Source organism: Leopardus geoffroyi, chromosome D2 (assembly GCF_018350155.1).
Source record: "Leopardus geoffroyi isolate Oge1 chromosome D2, O.geoffroyi_Oge1_pat1.0, whole genome shotgun sequence".
Classification (NCBI taxonomy): domain Eukaryota; kingdom Metazoa; phylum Chordata; class Mammalia; order Carnivora; family Felidae; genus Leopardus; species Leopardus geoffroyi.
In genome coordinates, this window is record NC_059334.1 from 70,122,038 (window position 1) to 70,143,447 (window position 21,410).

Below are 21,410 nucleotides of genomic sequence, written 5' to 3' on the forward strand. Positions count from 1 at the left end.
TATTAGAAAGCCTCATTCTCCTCTGATGACATGTAATCCTGTCTGTTAGCATTTTTTTCCTCATGTGCTTATTAGTATTAAGTAGACTACGTGCTTGCTTTATGTTAGACCACTGTCAGAAAAACAAGACAGAATTAGTTTCAAGAATATTTTTCTTTCTGTAGCACCCAAACGCAGGATGTGTGATCTCTAGTAATTCTTATTCATTTGAAATACAGCAATTTGTTCCTGTCAGTAGAGGATAGGTTTGTTGTTTTAAATTGCCAGGTTTTGTTTCTGTTGGCATGTTCCCCAATACAAATTGAATGGCTGACAAAAATCTATTTGTATGACAGTTCAATCTAGATAAGTGCCCTCTGTTGCCTAACGGTACAATTTGGGGTCTCAGAGATAAAAGCAAACTGAATGCCAGGCTTGTAACAGAGCTTCTCCATGCAGATAACAGAAGTAATCCATATTCCTGAGGTACACAAATCAGACCAACAAAGAAGAAATGCGCATGCACGTCATATCGTTTGAAATGGTGGGCTTCTAGCTTCTACATAATAAAAAATGGGAATATCTAATTTAGGAGAACAAAAATCTACCTCGTACGAGCTATGCCTAGATTTGGAATGAAAGAGAAGTGGGGTATTGACTTATAAAGTTGGAGAGAGCTCTGTTGCTTAGCATTGTCCCATCATATACGGGTTTCCCCTGCTATCAGAAAGTTGTGTGTTCCTAGGAGACCTTTCGTAAGCTGAAATGATGTAAAGCGAAAGAAGCAATTATCATTGTTATGTGGAAAAATTTTCTAACACTCCCAGACCCAAAGAATAACCTCTCTTAGGCTTTTCCGATACCTTAGGACACATCTTGCTAACAGACACACGGAATAAATGGAGGCAAAGCACAGAGGCTCCCAGACACAGTTCAGAGCTCTGACAGCTTGACGCCCGGATGCTGTGTGCTCTTCCTGGGGAAGGAGCTGGTCAGGGCCGCTTTCACTGCTCAGGGTGCAAGCTGCCTTCCTCATGGCTTACTGAAAAACAAATGGTGAATGCTCTTCTCTTTTCGCCTTGTTTTGTAAAATCAGAAATCATCTTCAGATTTCTTCTGGTTAGCAAAAACAGATACTAATGTTGGCCTCTAACTGAAGTGTCATGATGTGAATTTTCCTGAAGCAAGGTACACCTGTATTGGCTTTTGTCAATTTTTTTTGCTTTCTATTTTAACATGCCTGTTCTGAAATAAAGTATATATTTAGACAGTGATTCTTTCATACTTTTGATATTCTACAAGAGGTAGTTTCTGGAGGGGTCTCCTTTACCTCCCAAGATGAGGAACTGAAAATTTGTACCTTTTCTCTCTTCCTTAAAACATGTCAGGCTTACTATACAGGTATCTCTAAAACATAATTCACTTATAAAAAGAGGGATGACATATATGGTAACAATTGTACTAAGGAAGGAATTGGGACTAGTTCATAAGGTAACAGACATCCTGGAAATATGGCTAGGAGCCCCAATTGTAGATATTCTGAAAAATAATCCATAGTGCTTGGTGATTTATTGGATTTTAGGATTGGATTTGAGAATAATTTTTACATTTTTGTCTGAAGAGACTGTGTGCATGGTAAAACCATACATCAAACTAAAGAAAACAGGAGGAGCAGTATATGAGAAGGAAATTGCCCTAATGTGTCTGCATTAAGTCTGAGATGCCTTCAGGTTATATGAGGTACCCAGAAGGGATTAGATTTGTAAGTAGAATATGCAGAAAACACGTCTTTGCCTGCTTCTAGGTAGTAGTGAGAACCGTGGGTAAAAATGAGATCATTCAGATGAGTGAGAAGAGATCCGAGGATGAAGACCTGGGTCAGACTGAGAAAGAAGCTATAATGAAGGAGACTGAGAAGGATAGACCAGACGAAAGGGAGGAACTCCTGTGGAAGACAGTGCCGTAATGCTAAGGGGACAGTGAGCAACGATGTCCGTCCGATGCTATCAAGAGATCAAATGCAAACAGGACTGAAAGGTGGCCATTGGAGCGAACCTTGGTACAGTTGGAGCAACACAATTAATGACATCGTATTAGATTAAAAGTGAAAGTGTAAAATAAATATCCATAAGTCCATACTGATACCAATAAATGATTGGATAATGATTGAGTAGACAGATCTTTTGTACAGAAGAATGCCAGATGACTTATGAAGATACCTCTCCCTGAAGAAGGTAGAGCATAACTCCCCACTTCTTTTTTTTTTCGATTTTTTAAATGTTTTATTTATTTTTGAGAGAAAGAGAGAGAGAGAGAGTATGAGTGGGGGAAGGATAGACAGAGAGGGAGACACAGAATCTGAAGCAGGCTCCAGGCTCTGAGTTGTTAGCACAGAGCCCAACGCGGGCTCCAACCTGTGAACCATTAGATCATGACCTGAGCTGAAGTCAGATGGCTCAACTGACTGAGCCACCCAGGCACCCCGTAACTCCCCACTTCTTAAACGTGGGCTGCGTATAGTAAGTACAGTGTAGGAAGGGGGAAAAGACTAGCTTTTCAGTGGAGAAACATGGCAAACACTCCCTCAGCCAGGCATCAAGGGCAACATCATTAATGATACATCAGTGTCGATAGTATGTACCTTGGACATGATCTGAACCAAATGGCACTTTTATCTCTTCGGTCTTCCTCCCCAAAACATAATACCCCAGTTTAGTCAGGAGAAGAACATCAGAAGGATCCCCACTGAAGGACATTCTACAAAATACCAATCCTAAACTTGCAAAATCATCAAAAACAAGGAAAAGTCTGAGAAATTGTCACAGCCAAGAGGAGCCTAAGAACACATGACTAGGAAATGTAACATGGAATCCTGGATGGTATCTGGAACAGAAAAAGAACCTTGGATAGTAAGGAAACCTGAAAAAAGTATAGTTAATAATAATGTGTAATAATGAACTATTGATTCATTAATTGTAACAAAGGTACCACACTCATATAAGATGTGAAAAATAGAGGAAACTAAGTGTGGGTTACATGGGAGCTCTACTATCTTTGCAACTTTTTAATAAATCTACAACTGTTTTTAAAGTTTACTTCAAAAACATGGACAATGATTTTGTCACCTCGGAAAATATTGGTGATCCTAGGGAATCCTGTGGCATGGTAGGAAAGCATCAAATTTGTTGGAAGTTGAGAAGTGGCTGGGTCATGAATAAGTTAATTGAGTTAATGCTCATGGAATACTCTCTCAAGAGGCTTGGCCAGGAAGGGAAGGATAAAGAGAGGCTGGGCATGAGCTGGGGAGTAGAGTACTGGTGGAAATAACATTTTGAAGTATAGAAAGCTGGGTACACTTAAAAAATGTTGGGGCGCCTGGGTGGCGCAGTCGGTTAAGCGTCCGACTTCAGCCAGGTCACGATCTCGCGGTCCGTGAGTTCGAGCCCCGCGTCGGGCTCTGGGCTGATGGCTCAGAGCCTGGAGCCTGTTTCCGATTCTGTGTCTCCCTCTCTCTCTGCCCCTCCCCCGTTCATGCTCTGTCTCTCTCTGTCCCAAAAAAAAAAAAAAAAAAAAAAAATGTTTATGTTCTGAAAGGAAAGAACCAGTAGAAAGTGACATGCTGAAAATATAAGAGAAACAACAGTTAACTGATGGAGTAAAGTCCCTAAGTAGGCAGGATTTTATTCTATTCAACTGAAGATGGAGAGTCTTCTAGGAGGAATGTGTTGTTTATGAATCAGGTATGAATATTTATTATACTTTATAGTCTGGGGGTCACCCTTATAGGGAAGTAATCTTTACAATGTTTCCATAGAGAATTTGCGCTAGAAGAACTTTGTTTTATTGCCTAAACATCACAGTTTTATTGGCTATATTCATAAGGCATTAAAAGGCATCTCTGAATTATGAGAACTGTAACTTCACTGTAATAAAGAATCTGTCCCAACATGGATTCAACAGGAAGCACTAGGGGAAAAAATACTGTAAAAATTGTTTGCCTGTGAGATAGCTGGTTCCAATCTAAAATTGTAGAGCAACTATATAGGGAGTCACTAGATCCCATGGATAAGGAAGCACTTCTTAACACATCTTAATAACCAGTTCAAGACCTCTCCTGCCATGTGGGCAGATTATTGTTCCTTTATGGTGGAGCTTCTGAAGATTAATCTTAAAACATATCTAAGTTACATATGTGACTTACCATATGTGTGGTTGTGACTCACCCTCAAATCAGATGTTTTTGTGGTTTAAAAAAATTTTTTTTTTTTACATTTATTCATTTTTGAGAGAGAGAGAGAGAGAGAGACAGAGCACAAGCGGGGGAGGTACAGAGAGAGAGAGAGGGAGACACAGAATCCGAAGCAGCCTCCAGGCCCCGAGCCATCAGCGCAGAGCCCGACGCGGGGCTCGAACTCACAAACCGGGAGATCATGACCTGAGCTGAAGTCAGACGCTTAACTGACTGACCCACCCAGGCGCCCTCAAATCAGACATTTTATTCTATGAAATAAAATATTCTGTCTTAAGTATTTGTCACCTTTGAAATTTCAAATTTATTATTGTCAATATTCCAGATGTCGACAACAGTGTATAAGTAAAGGCTTATTTTTGTTTACTTTGAAGGAGAGTGACAAGAAACAAAATCTACGAACTAATCAACTTTGTAGTTGATGATAAATTCGTAGAACCAGGTGAATGGTGCAGCCAGACCTGCCTTGGGGGGGCGGGGAGCAATAGGCTGGCCCCTGCCTGCCGTAATGTTTTGGCAAAATGAAAGGTGGTATGGTAAATTAAAAAGAGCACTGACATTGGGAAACACATTCTGTCCTTCCTCTACCTAGTCTTTCCCAAGTGTGTGGCCTTGGGGAGATCACTCATCTGGCTTAGAACTACTCATCTCTAAATATGGAAGGCTGGTCTAGATGAGGCCTCATATCACTGTCAACTATAGGATTCTGTTACTTTTGAGACATCTCAGTGTCAGTTACAGAATCATCGAGATCATTTGCTCTTGGATGTCTAGATCACTTGAAATTATGGCTTTGGACAGATTTTCAATGAACGATTGCCTTTCCTTCCTAATGCTAGGCAGATTATGTAGAGAAACCTACATACAACTTAATTATATCTTTTGCATACTTTATCCCAGTAGTTCTTTTAGAAATACAAATGAAGCGTCTGTTATATGGCATCCATTTTTCAGAGTATCATTTTTCTAGTAGTGCATAGAGTATTTGTATGTCATTATCAAACAAGAAAATATTTTGACATTTTGATTATTTCAATTATAGTCTATGGAGTTGTTTTATTTTATATTCAGAAAGATTTTAAAGAATTAGATTTCCTCCACTGAAAATTTACACTATTCCAGATGTTGACAACAACACCTGGGCATTCTATCATGAGCTGATTTTCTGAATGAAGTAACTTAATTATTGATTGACAAGCTAACATAATTTAAGACACAGCCACACCATGTTCAATAGCAATGTGAAAGTCATAAACTTCAAGCATGTGCAAGCAAGCGGGGCCATGATACTAACTCACATTGCATTTTGAAACACCAATGCTAAACTTAAATTTTAAGCTTAAGTTTAGAATTGCTGGAGGAGGAAATGAAGAGGTACAGTTACATGATTTCTGGGCTCTCCGTTTTGCAAAGCATTAAATGATGTAACAGCAATGTGGTCAGAATTCCTAGTATAAAGAAAAGTCTATTCTAGCATTGTGAGACACAAGTAGACTTATTATTCCATATGGATTGCATATGAGTTCGCGTGAGTCTAGATGTGTATACATACGTATATAACCTCATTATATGCATACAAATATTCACATATTCATAATAGCTAAATCAAAAAAAATAAAAGTGGGGTAGAGTGTAACTCATTATTTGCAGCCAAAACATAAATATCCATTTGAAACATGTAAACTGTTTTTGAAAGTATAAGCAAAAATAATAAATGAAAGTGATTATAGTAGAAAGACCCTAGTTATTTTTTGTTTTTTGTTTTTCAAAAACATTTAAATGTCTTTTCCTGGTATTACATGGATTATTTCAGCGTTCTCATGTTAACCTGCTTTTTCAACTGTTGGTAGCCCAGCAGCAGGGCATGTTAGCATCTTCCCTCTGCTGGCTTGCATATGGTCCATTGGCCATGAGTTTATGATAGAAAGTGTGCTTTCCCTTTATTAATGCTACAGTATTGGTGACATGTGGCCTGTGCACTTTCCAGTGAATGAGCTTGACCTTTGACTCAAAACAGTCCCTTGAGCAGGAGCAAGCCATGTTTGGTGGAATGATTACTTAGAAAAAACAGATTGGAACCTACTTTCTCTGCTAACATTAAAGAAATGCAGTAAAGTTTTTCCCACTGAAAATCATCCACAAATTGTAGCATCATAAAATAGAGAATTGGGCAAAAAAACGAAACAAACAAACATACTAGAATTATTTAACTAATTACTTTAATTGTTAGTTAAATAATATGAACTTTTTAAGGTTACTCTTGGTGTATATTGGCACATCATTTTCTGGGGAAGATGCGCTAATTTATACTCTCAGCCCTGTATGTGTACCGGTGTTATTGCATCCTTTCCAATATTACCAACTAATGTTTAGTTGAACATCTTTCACAAGGTTAGCACATATCAGGTATTATGAGAGGCTTCCATTTGTATATAATATTTAAATTCACACAACAGCCCTGAGAAATAAATATGGTCACTGTTTTAGGTATTGAAGAAAGTGATATTCAGAAAACTTAATTTGACCAAGATCACATACTAAAAAGTTATCTCTGTTCTTTGTGTTCAGTGCCTTGTGCTTTTTCATCCTAACTACTTCCCAAGATCTAACATTTACCTAACAGTATACTTTGCCTTGACCTAAATCATGTAGTATCTTAGATCATCTTTGCTAGAAATTAATGCAGCACAGCGAACACTGTGATGAATGAAATTTCATAACTTTCTTCTCATTTTTTTTCCTCCAAAATGTTAAGTTTTCTGTCCTGGATTGATGAGCTTTTTTAAGTCCTGGGTCAGGGGTGGAGTGTGTATGAAAAGCTGAAATTGGTCATGAAGAAATAGAAGTGAGGTTAAAAATGGAACGCTTTGTGCCAAAGATAGATGCATTTTCGAAAATGCCATCTGGGCATTACAGAAGTATGCTATTATTTAATTCAAACCAGCTAGAATTCAGCAAGAAATGAATGCCAGCAATTATATGACTAGCTAATAAATATAATTTCATGGTATTCGGTAAGATATCCCAAAGTGTTAATTGTAACAGGAGCAGTTAAATTCTTTATACCAGTTAAATTCTTTGGCTATGAAAGCATAACAGTTTTTAATCACCTGGTAACTTTGGGCATTATTAAATATATGGAGATTGGATTGGAAGACACGGTAGAAGCAATGGAAAAGTCTGGCCAGACTGGGTAATTTGTTTTAGACCTATGGAGAAATCTATTAACCATTTCTTCTATAGACCAATTTGATTAGGAAGTAGGACAAGCTGTTCTTTCATTACTTACCCAAACCATACTGCACTTTGTATCAATTATTTGGCTGTCTGCAGCACATAGATTAGAATAAAGGGCTTTCTTAGTGTTTGTGAATGTTGCGGATTGCTGATTAGTAATTAAAGTACTGAATGAAGAAAATTAGGCCAAAAATGAATGGCAATGAGAAAGTCTTAATTCTGTGATACAGATGTTAGAAACAGATTGTCTTGAGCAGCCCATTCAACGCAGTGACATTCTACATGGCCATGGAGTGCTTGCCTTCCATGTAAAACTCAAGTCAAATGCCTTAGAGATGGTTTCCTCTCCCGTGCCTTGTGATGTAGCTGTATGGGTATTAATTTAGTGAAATATCCTGTCTGCCAGGTGTGGGAACTAGCTGATTTTATTGTAATACCAGATCATTACTTAATTCATATGCAACAGAGTGCAGCACATGGAAAGCATTATAAATCTATTTACAATGTGGCTGGTCTGATGATAACATTGTATTAAATTCCCAGGTGAGGCAATTTAAGCAATTGCTTTGCCATGTGCACGCGGTGGAAATTAAATTCTCATATACACTTTAGTAATAAACCAACTGCATTGTTATGCTTATGCTAGTGGTGGGTTGTAGAATCTTCACTCTGACTATGTATATACCCTGTTTCACACGTAGAATCATATAGGGGGCTGCACCACAGATCCCAGTTCTTAATTAGTTTCAGCTCAGTTAATTCATTTTGTTTCTAGTTTAGCAGTGCCTGTCCAGAAACATATTCAGTTCAGTTGGGAAACATTAAGGCTTGGGTCAAGTAGACAGATTGTTTCAAGCCAAATTTCCAGACAGAACTGGGCAAGTGTATCTGTTTGAACTTGGCTTTAAGAAAATCAGCCAATCAGTATGCATATACCAAGTGAAAACTGCTTGGAATTTGAAATTCTCACCTTCATAACCAAAGACTCATTTTTGTCATCAGCTTAAAAAAGGCACTCAAACTTTCTGTGTCTGACTTTTTAGGGATAATAATCAATTGTTAATTTGCCGTATTTTTTCCTCTAATTCTGTAGATTTTTCTGCCCAACTGCGTCTCGTCCACCTAAGTGTAATATAAGTTACAAAGAATAAGCTTTACAAAAACACACGACTAAAAGTGAGGAATGCTCTTATATTTAATTCTGTGTGTGTGTGTGTGTGTGTGTGTGTGTGTGTGTGTGTGTCTGTGTGTGTCTGTGTGTGTGGCAAAAATTGTCAGTTGAAGCTTCCCACCCTTATGGTACAGACCTGAAATTGCAATAGATTACAAACTGCATAGAGCTTCTGTCTTCTCCAGAAGCCACATATAAAGCACCAGTAGACAGTGGTAACTGACAACTAAGACTAAAAATGTTGACAATTTCTTGATTTGCCTGGTTAGCTTATGTATAGAAGTCATTAACTATTTATAAAATGCATTATGAATTGGGTTCCTTCAAACTGTAGCTGAGTGTGTGACATTTCCAGCTCAAATTCTCATGCTTGCATTTGGCTAAAGTACAGATTTTATACAACTGATAATAAAGTAAAAATATTTTAGTTAATCTAGATACAGTAGGTGTTTCAGTTTCATTAACTTTAAATCATCTGAATTAAAATATTCATAGTACTTAGTAATGTAGAGTGAGGTTATTAAAAATTCCACAAAAGGTAAAATTATTTATTGATGCTTTGGAAGGAAACTATCGGTACAATAAGCAGTTTGTCATTCAAAGGAATTTGCCTTTTTTGGTATTCAGTCAGTTTAGTGATGATCCTGCAGGCTAAATTATGGCTGATTACAACCAGCTTACTTAAAATTTCAAACCACAAAAATATTAGGAGAAAATACCAATGTCAGGCATTTAAATGCAACTCTCAATAAAACAGTCTTGATCTTAAAAATATATATATTTGTAAAATGATATTCGAGGGTAAAGAGTTCGATTTTCTGCACCGACTGTGTCATTTTCATGAGGAACTATTTCTGATACTGGGAATGAGTTTTTTTATTCTTTAAGAGAAGTTAGTTCGATCAGAGAACGTTTCGTAAACTCAACATATCATCTGCTTAATTACATCCAGAAAGCCGTCCAAATGACCAATGTTTACCGTCCCAATAGTAAAGACTGACATTTATAGAGACCACCCTTCAACTGCGGATAAATCCTTATTTCTCCTCTGTTGCTGAGTGTGTACACTCTTAATTGCTGGTTTTCAAAAGCAATGAATTCTCACCAAAACAAGATTAGATATTTAGGGATACATGTTTGTAATTTTCTTCTTCTTTTGAAGTTCAGCAAATCAAAATGAGAATATAATGTGATTGAACAATCTATGCCAATTTGTTGGTATTTTGGTGAAAGGGGAAAACACAAAAACAATCTCCGTATGATATTCTCGCATACTGTGGAATGTTTTAGTCCCCCATAGTGATAAAATGAATAATTAAAAAGGCAGCTCTGATACCACGGCCTGTTTAAAGGTTCTCATTTCCTTTAATGCTGTAAAATACTTTTGCTTAGCTAGTTTGGAACTACTGTAGTGGGGATCTCCAAATGGGCAAAAGAAAGGTTTGGCTTCATCTAAATATTGTAGGAAGGCCATGAGGTGGACTGACCTTGCAGTTCAGCATTTTTCGAGATAATTCTGTATGAAGTCAATCGAAATAATTAACAGTCGGTTCAGTAAATACAATAAGAGAAGCGGGCTTAATATATGCTGTTTGTGGTGGTGAGAAGTCTGGCGTGTTCACAAAATGAATGAGTTGGCTCACTCCTGAATTGTTAAGACATCTGATATAGATGTCATTACTGACCTCAGGCTAATGACTTAACTTTGGTACTTTGTCCTCGGCAACATTGTTGGTTTTATTTATCTATTTACCGACTTGCTACATCTGCTCAGGTACAGAGACACCCTTGCAGCAAAGAAGGGGGACTTGGGGTAGAGACTCAGGGCAGAGAAGGGAGGCCATCATCTCCTTTCTGCTGAAACATTTTGCAATTTTTGCATCTTTTTCCTGGGTGTATTCAGAGGATAATATGATGGGGAGGAAATTTTGTGTGCTAGAATGAGTGTAGGTTCTAGTTTCAGTTTAACCAAAGCAATTTTTGGAATTCTATAAGACTGATTTTTTTTCCTAAAAAAATAAAGGGATATCTAGATTTGTTTACTTTTATTTACACTCCAGTCAGCCCTTTTCAACTAGCTTCTGCCAGAGAGTTAAGCCCTAATGCCGTTAGGCTTCTATTCTCTGTAATGAACTCTCTCTTATGTACCATCCTGGGAAGATTGAGAAAATAGTCACTAAAATAATTTTCTGTTTTGTGGTTCAGATAAGGAACCCTAATTGAGAAAGGCTGCGACTCGAAAATGATTCAAAATCTATTGGCTTTTCTTGCTAAAAGTCCTTTTAAATCCTAGTGTGATTTCACATTTAAGACGGTGTGATCTCTGTGTAGCAAAGCAGTGCTGTTTACTAGTATAAAAATCTAATTAAAAATCTTGTTGACTTCTGCTCGAGGATTCTGAATAGTTCTTTTTAAACTACATTAATTTTTCAGATCACAGTTGAAAAAGTATGAAATCTTAAGGCCTAAACTGTAGACTGCAAGTGAGAATAGGCTACTATTTCCCAGCTGCCATTTTTAAATTCACTCTTTTTGCTTAGTCCAGAAGCAAAAAAAGGCAGCCAAGTAACCTGTAAATCTGCATTTGAATCTGAAACGGTGATGCTGAAGTAGGATCTGAGGATGGCGCCCTAGCTTCGCAACTAATTTTCAGAGCCTTTTAGCTTTTCCAAACGTGTGTATGTTTAGATAATCCATGAATTGCTTATAGACATGTCCCTCTGACTTTACAGGTAAAGGTCAACTCCCGTAAAACAAAATTTCACTGAGTGAAATGTTGACTCATAGCCCACTTTATTTACTGGGATTGAGAAAAGTTGACTCATAGCCTACTTGCCTTTATGTACTGGGATTGGGAAATTTAATTTGTTTTAACACACACACGCGCGCATACACACACACACACACACACACACACACGCTCCCATTACTTTTCCTTCAGCTATTATTTGAGGAGAGCTTGGAGACTTTTAAGTTATTGTTTGGAAACGGGATAGACTTTAAAATTCCATCTCTTTCTGGCTACTAACTTCACAATAATGAAGGAAATATAGATGAACTATTGTCTAAGCATTCCCGTGTTCAGTTGGAGTCATAATATTATCCCAGAATCAGAGATTTTAAAAGACCTATATTATATAGTTCATTTCCTGCCACAATTTTAAAGACCCCCATATACACTTGTTTTAATTACAATCTGGTGAGTTTTGCAGATATACAGCTATAAAGCTGTATTTCCTTCAGTTTGGTGGTCTTATTTGTATGGCTACATATGGAATAATATACCAGTTCTGATCCGTTTGTGAATATTAATGGAGTACTTACACAATGCAGAGTTTTCTTTCATTATTGGCATCTGAAAAACTTCTAATTTACATTAAACTTCTCAAGTTCAAGAACTCTACACAACTTTGCTTTGCAGATTTTAGCAAATAGGTTTCCATTAGGGGGCTCTCGAGGTTTGAGATGATCAGCCTTGATACCAATAATGCTTCGAAGCCTTTACTTTCTAACGTTCATCTCGCTGTCTCCCTTTTTGTTTTGTTTTATAGAAAAGGTCACGGATCGCCTACAGTGACGAAGTACGGAATGAGCTCCTAGGGGATGATGGGAATTCCTCAGAGAACCAGGTAGAATGCTAATCAGGAAGGCCCGGTGGGTGGCTGGAGGGTGAAGGAGGTCACTGGCACACTGGGCTCTCAAGCTGCTCCTTAACAGTATTAGCAACAACTCATGTGGAAGCGATACTGTTTAATGCAAAGCTGGAGTCTTAATCAACTTCAAAATGTTTCTTGGAGATCTTACATTTAACCCTTTACCTTGTGATCACTGTCTGCTATCTTTTAAAAAAATCTTTTCTTCTCCTTTCTTTATTATTTAGTACTTAAGGAATAACTTGAAACACACTGTTTGCAGACAAAGCCAAGGTCTTCACCTCAAACACATGTAAAAGGAATAAAAAAGTACATAATGCAGCTTTGATAATAATGCAGTATAATTAAATCAACACTTGCAGCAAAACAAATGAAAGTAAGCTTTCAAAATTCAACAGGGCAGCTCAGTCTCCTATTGTGGAGCTGCTTAAAATACATTCACCAAAATGCAGACTGTGAGCACCAGTGTGGAGCTCAGATACTCAGAGGTCCGGCCTCCGTCAAATAAGAAGAAGAATAGGAAAAGTCTCTTCTACAGTTTAATATCTGCATAGGCAAAAAATAAGATACAATTTCTTCTTACAAGGGCCTTACAACTTGGCTGTCATTTCTCATTGGATCACACAGCAGTGTGATGAGTCTAATTAATGTCCCACTTCTTTCTTTGAATTAATACTGCAGACTTCATTAGTTCATGCAAATAATGTATATGACTTTTTTAAAAAGTCATCTCAGGGTAGAGATGACTTTTTTAAAATGTCACAAACAACACTAGTGACTTCCTCTCTTTGACACTTTTGGAGAAAATAAATGATGGGAACTTCAGAAGCAAGACCTGAGCATGTTTATTCATATTCCTTGGGTTAGTATTGTAAAGGTCTTTACTCTGCCTAAATAAAAATGAACATAAATCATTCGTGGAGTAAACCAAAACTTTAATAAGATAGTAAAACATAATATATTGGTACACATTGGAAAACTTGCATAATTGTACTTATCATTTCAAATAGATTATATTATAGGTCTATATATGCTGAAACTATATTACTATCTACTCCAATGTTAATATGGTAAATGGGATGACACTCATGGGATTAAGGCCTCCATCTATCCAACCCCCCAAAAAGGGGAGAAGAGTCACCAAGCTGATTATGTTTGTTTTGGGAAAGATCTCACTTAGCCACTTTTTGGATGTTATCAGCTTGAATTTAGAAATGTAAACATGTTAAGATTTGACTTGGGATTTCAGCTTTCCTGATTGGAATGTGAGAACAGCTAAGGGGGAAAGAAAAAAAAAAAAAACAAAACAAAAAAAAAAGGAGCACAACAAACATAAAAGGGTGGTGGGATAAAAGGTTTTACTCATAATAGATTAAATAACATGAGGATGAGAGAAAAAATATTTCTTCCTATTTAAAGTGAGTTTTAGATTGTTCATATCTCTCGAATGAATGAATCATAATTTCATTTCATATCTTTACTGCGAAAAAAAGCATTCTCTTTTTTGCAAAAAACTGAATGCATAGTTCCCATGTCAATTTTTTAGAAAGCTATAGATCTTTCCCTCATATGAAACTACTGCTTAATATAGAGGAAATAGAAAGGAAGGGGGTGTTCCTGTCTAACTCAGACTCCTTTATTGTAATAGATGCTGTAGTACTGTGACAGGAATCTCTCTCTCTCTCTCTTTTTTTTAAAGCATGTTCACTTCTCTTAATGGACATTTTATGTGCCTAAAACATTTGCCTTACACACATACAAGTGTGATTTTTTTATGCCTAAAGAAAAATACTCTGCAAAAATAGGTAGAGTTCATATTTTCTGAATTTTTCAAATTATATTCCTGTCACTTTAAAGTGATTTCGCAGAGATTTCCTCTGGACTTGTATAAATCAAACTTACAAATTCTGAATGTGCTTGGAGAACCTGAAGTTTAGTTATAAGGAGCTGTCATTTCAATAAATACAATATGATAAATTATAGTCATGAGACGATGTTACTGTTAGATTATTAGTTAGGAGAACTTTTCAGTCCAAAATTCGAATTAGGTTTGAAAGTTCAAAGAGACCACACTTAACTTTTTGGACATTTTGTTGCCAACTGTAACAGAATTTCCATACCATAATGAAGTCATTAAATTTTGTTTGGGGGCTTTTTATCATAATGTATGAATTAAAATCCCTCAAACTAAAACACATCTCTCAGCCAGGAATGGTCACTTGAGAATAACTCTTTATTCTGCATCAGTATTCATTCAGACTACGGAATCAAAACAGAAGCCCTTTCTTTAAAGGAAGAAAAGATTTTAAGTTGTCTCTTTATATTAATTTTTGTAGCTCAAGGACTATGAAGATAGTTTCTTTTCTGGGTACGATTACCTATCATTTACATAAGAAAATATTGTCAGCCCAAAACTAAGTATATCTTCAAGTTAATTGTTGATAAGTTGATTTTTCAGAACTTCTTAGTCATATAGTAGTTAAGATAAACTTTTAATATAGAGAGAAATCTTTGAGATAAAAAAAATGAGACAAAAAAGCAGTATTTGTCTCATTGAAATTGGGATATATCTCAATTTTTAAAAATTATAGATCAGAAAAGGAAAATAATAAAGAATTATAGCAATGGTTACAAATAGGTAAAATAAACTACTGACTACTGACTAGTTATTTTCAATGCAACATGCACATCTTCCCTATAGTGGCTTCTTTGTAGAGATTTAGACAAATGTAAACGTCATAGCTATTATTTCTCATTCTGGCTATTTGAAATGCATTTTTTTAGGCATTTAAAACCTGATAGTTCATACGCATAATCTGCCAATTAACTATAAAGTATATTAATTTACTCTTATATAAACATTTCTGACATCATTGGAAATTTCAAGATTTCAGCAATTAAGAATTTTTCAAGTGCATCTTTAGTGTCCCTCCTACAGTATACAATTCTATTTAATTCCAAATTAGTGGCTTTGTGTAAATTCACTTCTAATTCATAGCCGTCTCATACAATCAAATATGGCTCGTCCCTAGTTTACAAAGAAGGAACAAAATCACCTACTTTGCACATTTGAGTCTTGGTGGGTCATCAGCTTTCCAAGGACTATTGTCTTAGGCATTATCATTCTATTATTTTAAAATACCATGTTTTCCATTCCATATGGCAACATTTTAATTCTTTGAGAGAGTTGAGTTTTTGAAATGTAGTAGTGCTGTATTTAGAGTGGAAACTTTAATAATTATTACCTTGATTTAGTTTCATGAAAACCATTCTCAGGAAAGGGAAAGAAAAAAAAATCTTACAGAATTAAATCCCCTAATCCTCTTTATAGTGGAGTATGATGATGTGGCACACAAAATGTTCCAGACTCTATTTTTGAACCCTAATAGTCTCTCAATTTCCATATACACAATGATATTGATTGGTGAATAAATGTGAGTAAATGAAATTTTCATAAATCCTAAATAGAAGGTTCAAATCCATATCTAAGGAATAGGATATTCCTAAATGTGCCGAAATTTTTGTGGTAAAGTAATATTTAGCACATATGATTGCTTAATTTTTTAATACGAGGTTCTCTTAAGTTCCGATTTGGGCTTGCTGTGCATAAAGTGTGTCAAACTTCAGCTACAGACCAGGGGGTGAAGTCGGTCAATTTAATTCCCCAAGATCTAAAGAAGGTCGGTATCATTTCATATAGCCCTGGCAGAGCAGATCATTACCAGGCACAAATCTGTTCGTTACGTGCTGAGGGTTTATAGCAAAATAAATAGACTGTCATCATAAGTTCAGAAAATTGTGTGTTCGACCCACGATAATGTGTAAAGGGCGTTTAATAGAGTTCAGCATTTATTCGTTATCTGTATGCGGACAGAGACGGCAGTGGCGTTATCAGCTTTAAAAAAAAAATCGGTAGTTCTGGGGGTCACGTGACACACCTCACACACACAGGCGCGCGCGCATGAACCCTCACATGCTCTGCAGTGCAGTTTTGATTTTAGCCACAGCAGAAGGCTTAACCACAAGAGATTCCACTGGTTCAAACCAGCGTAAACCAGATTTTTTCAGCCCACAAAGGAACAGATTACCTCTTGTATCAAATTCTGCATTGGGGGAAAAAAAAATCTTTGTTTCAAAAAAGACGTTGATTATCATAACCCAACATGGTGGCACGGCACATTTTCAAGTCGCCTATGGTGGAGCTAGTAACTCCATAAAATACGAAATCGCGACTTTCAGTCTAGTCTAAGCATTGTTAGTTTTCAAACATAGACCATCTTTTGTTTACTTGAATGAAAATTCCCAGCCTAACTTTAAAAAAAAAAAAAGATAAAGATTAAAACCCCTCCCATTACCTAGCTTAGCTACAAATCCGGTGTAGAGCTTGAATGCAGCCATGCGGCACAAACAAGATAGAACGTTTTTTGTTTGGAACCTATTGAAAAAACAAATGGGTAGCATTTTTAAACACTCATTGATTATGGCAGGGTGGCATGCCCCAAATGGTCTCAATTGCTGAGGAGTAGTTTTAAACTTTGGCCCTTTGAGTATCATAGTCAACTGAAGAAGGGTGCGCCCAGAAAGAAAAGATAGCTTGTGCGATCAATTCCCAGATCGTCTGTTTCTGAGAATTAATGTTTGCCTTTTTCTCTCATGATGTTCAGATAGCAGAGAAAAGATTCCTATGTATGTTAGGCCAGGTATTTTAGTTTCGAATTTTACTTTTTCTTGGGAAGAATGTGGTAGCTTTTCACATGAAACCAGATGCTTGACTCATAGACACTGGTCGATGGCTGAGAGAATGAGTATATTAATTAAAAATAATTACAACTCCCAGTATGGTGTGAAAGGACAATGCTAAAAGTTTCATTTTCACTAAATGCCTTGTGAGACATTATGTAATATTCTGCACCCTCTTTATAAAAGATTCATAACAATTTTGAAATCTCATTCTTTTGCACTTGAAATACTTTTCACACATAACAAATGAAACAACAGAATGAGCGGAAATGCATACTGCCTTTCTTGAATTGGAGACAAAAACAGCATTAAGCATCGAGAAAGCCGGGCCATAGTAAACATGATACTTTTAGAGAGACTTAGAGTGAGCAATTCATGGCACATTTCTCCCAAAGCAATAATTTAATTGATTGGCCTGTATATGTCAAGTGTTGTAACAGATGTTACAGATATTTAGATGTTTAGAAATTACCCGTTGTAGACTTGAATTGCCGAGGATGCAAATTTTAGATCTAGAATGTGGTTTATAGCCTTTCATAACATCGGTTTCAGTTTCTCTTCATCGCGGAAACTATGGCAGTCATCTCAACTATACGATATTTGATTTAGAAAACTGTGAAATACATCCACACCCCCAGCACACACATACACATGTGCACAAATGAGTCAGATACATGGTTGTGTCCATTTTCTAGCTTCTAAAGAGTTAAAGTAACTTGTGTTATCTGTTAGATTGAAGGCAAATAAAAAATGTCCTACAAAGAAGAATTAAAACCTTATCCCAGGGAATTTACTAGCACGTAAAGAGTGGTTTTTCTGGTTTGACTTCAGTGAGAACACACTGCAGTAACAGACAACATGGCTTTAAGATGGCCCAGTTTACAAGATGAAGAAAATGGAAAAATGAAGAAACTTCAAAAACTAAAAAAATAGAAAACCACCATGTGATTGCAGTAGCCTCTTAAGCAAAACAAACCCTAGAAATCAACTCAGATATACACAGTATTTCTAAGGATAGTGAAATATTTTCTGATACTATGTCCTAAATATTATCTCTCCCGGCATGCTTTATTCTCAGTTAAAATAATGTCACCTCCAAATACAATCGTATTACTAGAGTGGGCCCATCTATGATATTAACTAACATAATTATTTGTTTTAAATATTTATTGGGACAAAAGCATGAACTATTAATCATTTTTATTTGTACAGAAAATCTGAAATCAGTTGTCAAGATTCAAAATAGAGAAACATCCTGAAAACTTGTATATACAAAACCTCTTCAGTGGTACATTCTTAGAAGAGAGGAACAGTAAACTTGTTTTCTTTCTTTATAATATAGACTTCTATGAAGTCGTTCCCCTTTATTTCATGATGGTGTCTTAGATGTACTTTAAAAGAGAATTTCACACTATTCTCTTTGTTTAATGTGACAGTGTGAGAAAGTGATCTTTATTCGTTCAAAAAACTCTGCATGTAGTCTCTGTTTAGGTTCTTTTAATGTGTTTGTCTGTGATTTTTAAATGCTAAACATGTAAACAGATAAATTGTCAATGTTAATTCTGTATCCTGTCACACAACTGATCTTTCTTTCCTGCCATTTCTTTCCTTTTTATCTTTTTTTTTTTTTTTTTTGTGCATTCATGTTGCAGTTGATAAAATTACGTGAAGAGGTGAGTACTTCCTAGCTTGCTTTTTTTTTTTTAATTCTGCTTTTCCCTATAAAATTGAATTTCTAAATCTGAAGTAAGATCTTTGGGTTCATTTTTTCCAGGAAAATTTACACATAGCAAAAGTATTGATTATACTGTTAGAAATGTTCTTTGCTGACTATCTGTTAAAAAACAAGTAAACTCTAATCATGCTTAGGACAGTGATCATTATTGTTGCTTGGTATCTGGAGAAAATTCATATTTTAAAGGCCAAAAAAGGGAGGAAAAAAATAAAGGACTATCTTAAAACTTTACCTAAGTGTGGTTTTAATGTAAACTGACTTCAGATTTGTTTTATTTGTATTGATTTCTCAAAGAAGTCAATATGATTAAAATGTTTTTTTTCTGACATTCCAATTTACTGAAAACTCTTTTTAAATATACCCTTTTCCCTCACCCAAGATTCTTAGGTCGAACACAAGATACCATGAATCTGTTTTCCTTTTAGGGAAACACACATATGTTATAAATGCTCTACTAGTCTGTGTACACAGATTCTTAAGAATAGCCAAAGCTCTCCTCATTGTTAAACACTTTCCTTTTTGTAGGAAATAGCACCCACGTGAGTTCTCATTTTTCTGAGTTGCCGGTCTGTATTATAATGCAGCTCCAGACCTATTTGTGGCCCAGCAAATATTAACAGCAATGTTTATAATTTTATCCTGGTATCGTTGAGGGATGCTCAATGATTCTGGTCTTGTTTTTTGTTTGTTTGTTTTTAATTAGGCCAAACTTAATAAATATGTAATAAATATACTTTTTTTCCACAGGTAAAAGCAGTTATATTTTTTTTTCTTAGTGACGCTGAGTTTTGTTACTTTTATACTAGGGCAGAAGATAATGGCCCATTTTGCAATTTAAAAGTTGTCTGATTGCTTCTAAGGAGAACTGTGAATTATTTTTGAGTTTAGACTGACTGCATTGATTTGGATTTTCCTAGAATTTTTTTTTATTGGTATGTCATCATTCTGTAGGTGATATGAATGCTAAATGAGAGGCTGTAGACAGTGGTTTTCAACAACTCTTCTGATTTAAGATGCATTAGTGCTGTCATCTCTGAGTAAAAGCAATACTGATAAAAAAATTAAAAGGTGAAAATATATAAAACCCTTACCTTCCAACCTTCTTGTGTGTTTTATGGAAGCAGATGTATATACTAAATGAATATAATCAATTGCAGTTTTGATATATGAGATTTTTCTTGAGGTGAGTGATACTCAACATTATTTTTTTGCAAGACAGAATACCTGCTTGTGTGTATCTGCATATGCCCATGCTTACGTGAAGAATCTGAATTTTCAGATCTTAATGGAACTAACAATGGACTTGAAAATCTCTGGTGAAGAAACTACACAAAGCTCTTGCCCCTGAATTTAGTGAATATAATTAATAAAGTATTGTGCCTTATTACAATCAGCATTTTTGACAGATTTATTTTTGTTAAGCTGAATTGTGTGGACATAGAAATCTTAATTCTAAAAGCTGAAAATGTCATGTCTGCACTTCTTTTAAAACACATTCTATCATCATTTTATGGCTTAATTCTTTTGTTTGTGCCTATAGCAACTGTTTCGTCAATAACAGTTCTGGACTGCGTGTTTCCAAAACTGTAACCTGGAATGGAATTGTACCTGGAAGAATGAGGTCATTCAACCAATAGAATAATATACTCTGGAATATTCTTTTACCAGTCTTTGATATGGATGTAGCATCGATATTTGTAAAATAGATTAGGATGATGACGGTGCACTGATACATGGTTTGCTCAAGAGATGATTGTTTCTCAGTCAGGATTCTAATAGTAATCAGCGAGTGTACCCCAGATTTCCCCCTTATACCTCTCCTGAGAAGACAAGCACTCATCTGTTTCAAAATAGGACGTTTTGTTGTGTTTGGAAACAGAGTATGCCCCCATCCCTTCCTTGTGATGCTCTTTTCCGGCTCAGTTCTGGGGCCTGAGCATGCTTGAAGGCAGGCTGGTGTGCACGGGGAGCAGAACTGATGTTGGCCGTGCCGAGCCCTCCGTCTGAATCCTGAATCTCCAGCTCTCTACGCTGCGCAGCTCCTCACGCGAGCTGAGCTCTGTCTGAAGCTCCTGCACAGCTTCACTTACCTGCTTTGAAAGGGCTGAGGAGAGGGTGAGAGAATGAGTTTGGGATGGAGTGTGGGGGCAAGTTGAAAGCATCAGCTGCTACTGTAGTGTATTTCCTTTCATTTTCAGAGACCGGGGCAATGCACAACTAAGGGAACAATGTAAATAGCACAGCTGTTACAAGAACTTGATTTTAGCTTGACTTAAGTGAAGAGGTTCCAAAATACAAAGTGAGGTCCTGCTGGAAAGCTGCTGGTAAACTGGTAGTCCTCTTGTGTGCAGATTTACTCCGATAAAATTGAACTGTCCTGAAGAAGAGTTACTTCCATGATTTAGGAATATGCATTTTTTTTAAGTTCTTTTAGAAATTTGCTCCTCATTAGAGCCATACACTTCATAATCTGTTTTGTCTCCTTTTCATGGAATTCCAAGAATCATCTTATGTTTAAATGCTTTCTTTCTTGTATTATCTATTATCATATAATTAGACTGTCCATTTCCAGTACTGATCTTTGGGTTTTGTTTTTTGGGTTTTGTTTTTTTTTTTGTTTTTTAATTTGCAGCGGCTAAATGTTCT

General features: G+C 36.2%; 1 protein-coding gene across 5 annotated transcripts in view; it reads left to right on the plus strand.

Annotated features, from left to right (window-relative positions):
• The window catches only part of VTI1A (vesicle transport through interaction with t-SNAREs 1A), a 349,700-nt gene that overhangs the window by 66,478 nt on the left and 261,812 nt on the right, over positions 1 to 21,410 (plus strand). For 3 of the 5 annotated variants that reach the window (XM_045438915.1, XM_045438918.1, XM_045438917.1), the window contains exons 4-5: positions 12,188 to 12,265; positions 18,682 to 18,702. In XM_045438915.1, the coding sequence (XP_045294871.1) occupies positions 12,188 to 12,265; positions 18,682 to 18,702 (99 nt within the window). The remainder of the gene's footprint in view (positions 1 to 12,187; positions 12,266 to 18,681; positions 18,703 to 21,410) is intronic. The other 2 variants (XM_045438916.1, XM_045438919.1) reach the window with 1 other exon arrangement.